This window comes from Carya illinoinensis, chromosome 6 (genome assembly GCF_018687715.1).
Source record: "Carya illinoinensis cultivar Pawnee chromosome 6, C.illinoinensisPawnee_v1, whole genome shotgun sequence".
NCBI classification, from domain to species: domain Eukaryota; kingdom Viridiplantae; phylum Streptophyta; class Magnoliopsida; order Fagales; family Juglandaceae; genus Carya; species Carya illinoinensis.
This window is the reverse complement of record NC_056757.1, coordinates 5,358,598-5,364,889: the sequence shown is the minus strand read 5'-3', so window position 1 is coordinate 5,364,889 and position 6,292 is coordinate 5,358,598. Positions and strand designations below refer to the sequence as shown.

The 6,292-nt window shown below is 37.0% G+C and overlaps 1 protein-coding gene across 1 annotated transcript; it reads right to left on the bottom strand.

The window, feature by feature from the left end:
• Positions 1–4,567: 4,567 nt before the first annotated feature.
• LOC122312573 (protein FAR-RED IMPAIRED RESPONSE 1-like) lies at positions 4,568–5,080 on the bottom strand. Its single transcript, XM_043127216.1, has one exon. It carries the CDS (start codon positions 5,078–5,080, stop codon positions 4,568–4,570), a length of 513 nt encoding a protein of 170 aa, XP_042983150.1.
• Between the last annotated feature and the right edge of the window lie 1,212 nt (positions 5,081–6,292).

The window sequence follows — 6,292 nt, the reverse complement described above, 5'->3', positions numbered from 1 at the left end:
TCTATGTACGCACGTTGCCGATGTTGTCTTCTCCACCAATTAACTTGCCTGGGATACATTTCCTCCAACAAGTAGTGGATCGATCCAATCACTTCAAGCATGGCTTCCATTGTGTACCTTGTGGGTTTAACTCTCACTCTCTCTCTGCTTTGATTTGGTCTTGCTAGCTCTTTTGCTTGGAGAGTCGAGACCATGCTTTTATATTAATTCTGCCTGCAAGCATGCATTGCTACCGTTTAACCACTTCTAGTCTTCTTCCATGTCTATCCTATGGTTTGGAGCAAGACACAGAATATAAAGATGAAAAGAAGATGAGAAAAGAAGATGAGAAATTGAAGGCCGGTTGGGTGTAATACCCAATTTCACACCGACCAATAATATCGCACCACTTATGAGATTTATTTCTCTTACAATGTGACCTACCTCACATAATAAGGAAATTTCCCTCTCCTCTGTCTCCTCTCGAATCCCTCAATCCCTCCCATTTCCTTTCCCTCCCCTTTGTCTCCTCCCGAATACCTCCCATTTCCTTTCCCTCTCCTATGTCTCCTCCCGAATACCTCACAGAATAATATCCGCATGAACATATTTTTGAATTTTGAAACCACAAAGACCAGAACACGCCCACTTCCTTCGCCTTCTAACTTTTAAGTTTCTAACAACACTTTAATATCACCACGCAAGAGTTGAAAAGATCAAAAAGAGTGGGAGGGAGAAACCACGTGACATGGTATTCGTCCAGCCTTTCATGATATTGGTCTAGGAAATTAAATTGAATATTTTTGAGTGATATTGGTTCAACCCATGTACAACCATCCACCTACTGAATAGTTTAAAGAGCTTGCCTATATGAACTAAGAAAAGATCCAGATCAACCATCCACATACAAATCATGTACATTTTTCAACATAGCCTCGCATTTTCTTACATTTTCTCATCAACCAAACAAAACTTAATAGAAAACCAAATCAAAATTTAATTTATCTTATTATCAATCACAGACTGATTTCTAACCTCAAATATTCTTCAATCGTCGGAGGCCAACGGGGGGTTTCAAAGGGATTGTTTTGAAGGGACGATGGAGGCCAACGGGGGTGGGGGGAGGAGAAGACAGTGGATGGTGGGAGCAGGCCGATAGGGCTTGGGGGAGGAGAAGAGAAGATCAATGCCAACTGGTTTTTTCACAGAGAGAGAGAGAGAGAGAGAGAGAGAGAGAGAGAGAGAGAGAGAGAGAGAGAGAGAGAGAGACGAGAGACGAGAGACGAGAGACGAGAGGAGGCCGATGATGGGTTAAGAAGGATAGGCAATGTTAGGATCAATATTCTGCTAAAACAATTTTGAGAGGTAAACTCAGGATGTGAAATTGATCTAATGCATGCTAGTCTATTCATAGTGAAGCTGGAACTTGTATGTGGCATCACTTTATTGACTGGTGTAAAATACCATTACACACCCGACCGGCTCCAAGTGCTTCTCAAAGAAGATATCTACACGTGGAGTAGCAGATAAAAACAATCCTCGTTGAAACCAAAAACATTGAAGGTTGGGTAAAGATTGCAGTGATGGGGCTATCAGGATATTATTGCTACTGGGTAATCGTGCAATCGGATGACAGCCAAGCTGTAGTTACTGGGGAGATTGAAATTTGAATCAAATCTCGATGCCAAGTTGAGAAAAATGGTAAAACTATTTTTTCCAAGAATTTTTTACAATTGTCAAAGCTAGCCCATCAAGATTTTATTATTTTACATCAAGATTTTATTATTTTAAAGAAGAGAAATCATGGATGGCTACTTTTTTCAATGGAGGACTCACTTTTCATTGTCTCAGTACACCTCCATCATCTCTAAATCTTTCATCTTTTGTGCTAATGCATTTCCCTTTCCATTCCTCTACTATGAACATACCTCTTCTAATTTTCCACTTTGGGGACTTTCTTGCTCAGTGTCTACAAGAAAAAGATGCAGCTCCGATCTATTGGACTACTTGTTTTCTTCTCCTAAATTTCCTTCCAACATAAAGATAAGGAAGATATACATACAGTTCAAGTTTTTTAAAGTAACCAAGAGACAAAGCCAATGGATTTCGGAGGGAACATTTTCGTGTGTCTTGGCTTCTACTACATCTTTTTTATCCATGCCCTTTTATATTCTCTTTGCTCTTTTTCTCTCTTTTTGAGGTTGAAACCTGATTAACCATTTAAGAAGATGATGAAGTGCAATTCGAGTATCAGCTAATAACTAACCTGAACCGATTAAATCCAAAAGAGATTTGGTAATTTCTAATTCCAAACTTTGTTGAAATGGTATTTCTAATTAGGTAGGGCTAGAATTTCGGTCCGGGCAGAGCGAGCAGCTTTTATGTACAGCCCTAAATTTGTGGTCGGAGCCGGCAGCCACCGTCTGTGAGGTGCGGGTATCACTCTTAATTAAAGTTGATGACAAAATGTTGCGAAAGAGCAAAAACTACAGTGATTTTTTTTCTTATTATTTTCATGTCTCCCTATAGCGCGGTGTGGTACCAAAATCAGGAGCCATGCCATACAAACTAGGAAAAAGCATTTCTGATCTAGATGTCTTTGCTTTTCAAATCACTGTAATTATTTATTAAAGGAGAATTTACCTTGGCTGCATGACCGCTCCAATTTCCTCTCCTAAATCTTTAATATATGAAAAATTTTACTCATCATCCTTAATACTATATATCACACATAATTTTTTTTTTTTATCTTTATTATTTTTGCTTACTAATTAATGTGTGGCAAATGGATAACAAGTAAAAGAAATCAATTAATTTAGAAAGAATAAAATTAAAATAAATATAATATTTAATGTAAGTAGATAATGAATAATAAAGCTCTTTTTTAGAATTTTTATTTTATTTTTCTTGTAGCCAACCCAATGTGGATGCAGGCCACTGCCAATGTTGAGAAGTCAAATATCTATAATCTATCTGTATGGATTTAACTAATTAATTGGTGGGAAGTCGCACAATCTGCATGTGTGAGCAAGGGATTGTTTTGAAATTTCTCAAAACTTATAGAACGGAAAGAAATGGCGTCACCATATATATATATATACATACATATATATATAAAGACTTATTTATTTATTTATTGGAAAATGCTAGCCGAAGCGAGATTTTGACCGAAAATTCAACCGATGCCACGTGTCATTTTTTGATTCCCACATACAAGATATTCTAAAAGGCCACCCTCTTGGTTGAAAACTTGAAACTGCATATCTCCTTCTCCTTTCTTCACACGCCTCCCTCAAGCTCCCTCCCACTGAAGCTACAAACCGAACGTAAGAAGATCTCCACTTCCATTTTTGGCAAAAATTGGGCGGCAAAATTTCATTTCCAGCATGGGTCTATGAATATGGTATCTCTACTTTGTTTTTGTTTCTCTCTCTAAGTTTCACTTCCCTATTTTAGGTTTTCTTGCAAGATTGGTCTGAAGTGTCTGGAAATTTTTTTTTTTTTCATTTCCGTGACCACTTGTTTTGTTTATTGAATCTGAAGGTAATTTTTTTTTTCTTTGATGACCACTTGTTTGTTCCCTGATATGAACTACATGGAAAATAAAGTTTGGATATTTTTGGGAGTTTTCCAACCGGGAGTGGCCAGAGTTGAGGTTTGGAACACAAAAGGAAAATGCAAAGTTGTTAGCACAAAACCCATGCCAGAACTAGCTGAATCATTCTCTTAATTCAACAAGATTGTTGGTTGGAAGTAATTGCCACATTCAAGACTAATACAATTTGTCATATTTTTTGATGTAGATCTTAACTATGATTTGGATAAAGGAAATTACCTTTATGGTGTTAATTTTTAAAAAAATTACCTCTATGGCAATTGCTAGTTGTGCGCTTTAGAATGTATTTACCAAAGTCCAGATATTGGTGTAGTGCCCATAACCACGACCCAGGTCTTTGCTTCTATTTTTCGTGTTTGTTATTCCTAATTTTGAGCTTCCATTTACCATAATCTTTCTTAGTTTGTTGTGTGTATTTCGTTCTCTACCTTCCTCCTAAGGGCTGAATCGTATTGATCAACAAATTGTTTTAGAGTGGTCTTGGAATTAACATAATTATCAAAAAATGCATTCATGCCTTCACTCCATTGTGTGGTTGACATTCCAGTCCAAAATGTGTCTCTAAGATAGACTGGCACCCAAAAACACCTATCCCTATGTAGTGATTCCAACCATGCATTCTCATGAAGGTCATAAGTATCAAGGAAATTGCACCAACGTTCTTCAAACTCTTGCTCACTTAAAGAGTCATACACAATATTTTGTAAAGTACTCTTGATCTCCTCATATCGAGAATATGACCCGAACTTCTCAGGAAATTTTTTCATGATGTGCCACAAGCAGAATCGATGCCTAGATGTTGGAAATACCCTTGCATTTGCAAGTTGCATTGCCTTGTCTTGATCTGTAATAATTGCATTTGGTGGTTGGTCGTGCATACACTTTAACCACGACTCAAACAATCACTCAAACATATATGCGTCCTCATTAGATATTAATCCATATCTGAATAGGATTGACTGACATGATGGTTCACACCACAAAGGGTGCAAAAGGCATCTTATAGGCATTAGTCAGGTACGCTGTGTCGAATGTAATGACATCCCCGAATGATTGATACGTAGCTCTACTTCGGACATCTGCCCAAAATACATTTTTTAACCTCAAGTCATCGTCCACATCCATCTCATAATAAAAATCTGGATTTTTTTGTTGCATTTGTCGAAAGTAGTTACACAGAGCTTCAACACCTCCAACCTCAAGGCGAAGTTTTCGCGCTTTGTCAATATAGTTTCGACACTCCTTCTCCCCAGATGGCACATTCTCGTAACCACCCGCTTCAACAAGTAGAAACTTGAAAATTTTCACCATCTGTATTCCAGCCTCGTCATTTATTTCAAGCCTCTTAGCCACAAGAGCATCAACCTTCTTAAAGCATCTGAAATGTCTTGCATTTCCCGGACTATAAATGTGTGTGTGCTCCAAGTTTACGCTAGTTAGGATATATCCACCTTCATCATTCAAAGTCACATTAATCCTAGCCATACATCCTAACTTCTCTGTTTGTCTTGGCTTGAGAACAATGGCAGCCTTACTATTTGATGTGCCTTGACACGCACATATCAAGGTAAACCATCTGACACCCCCATCTTCTCCCTATTTAGAATTCCTTCTACGCACTCCAAACCCCTTTTGCTTGGCATACTTCATTTAGTAAGACCAAACTTCATCTTCAGATGAGAATGTCATTCCGACCTTAGGTTCTTCACTGGTTTCATTGAGGAGTTGCTCATTAGCAACTCCTACCTCATCATCTTCATTCTCCAAGAGATCTATGTTGGAATCCATTGCAAGTCCAACCTTTGATTAAATATAAAAAAATCCAACCTAATTCAAAACAAAGTCAAAGTATAGAAACACAACATAAGGGAAAATAACATGATTTGTGTTGTACATCAACATTTCCAACCAATCTAGAAATGCAACCTAAGCTTTGGATGGACAGTATAGATGAGATGGTACGCACAATTGAGTGGCATGTAAAATATGTCACTGCATCATCTTCTAAACCTTGAGACAATATGTCATTGCATGATGATTATATAAGCGAAATTATAGGATGGCATGTAAAATACTAAAATCCTACATCAAGGGCAGGATAAAGAAATTGAATGGATGGATCCTTTTTTCTGTTCTTGGTGTCTTAGGTTTTTTAAAAGATAAAGAAATTGAATAAGATTTTTCATCAGTATAAACAAGGACATTTGGCTTATGTTATTGGTATTAGAGATTTTTGTTCTAAATTTCTTTGACTAGATGACTAAAGTTTGAAAATTATAGAAGGCTTATCTTGAGCGGCTAGTAGTATTCTTTTGCATTGAAATTTATTTATTTGTTATGCTTTCTTTCGGAAAATTTGAGAATTTGAGAAATATGGGTGTAACGAGCTTCAGTCATAAATGCAAAACTTGAAAAAGCCATCCTTTTGTTCATTAACATTTTTTACGTTCATTATCACAAATAGGTGGAGTGCAATAGGATAACCTTAACATTGAGAAGAGTATTAAGAAGAGTAACCACTAAAATACTTAATTATTTTAACATCAAACACAGATCAGAACAATAGCTAGCAATAACTAGTCTGAAATGTAAATAAAAAATTGGAGGAAAACAAAATTTACCACTTGGATTTGGTTGGGAACCAAGGAGGGCAGAGTATAGAAGGCTGGAAACAAAGATCTTCGTTGGAAAAAGATC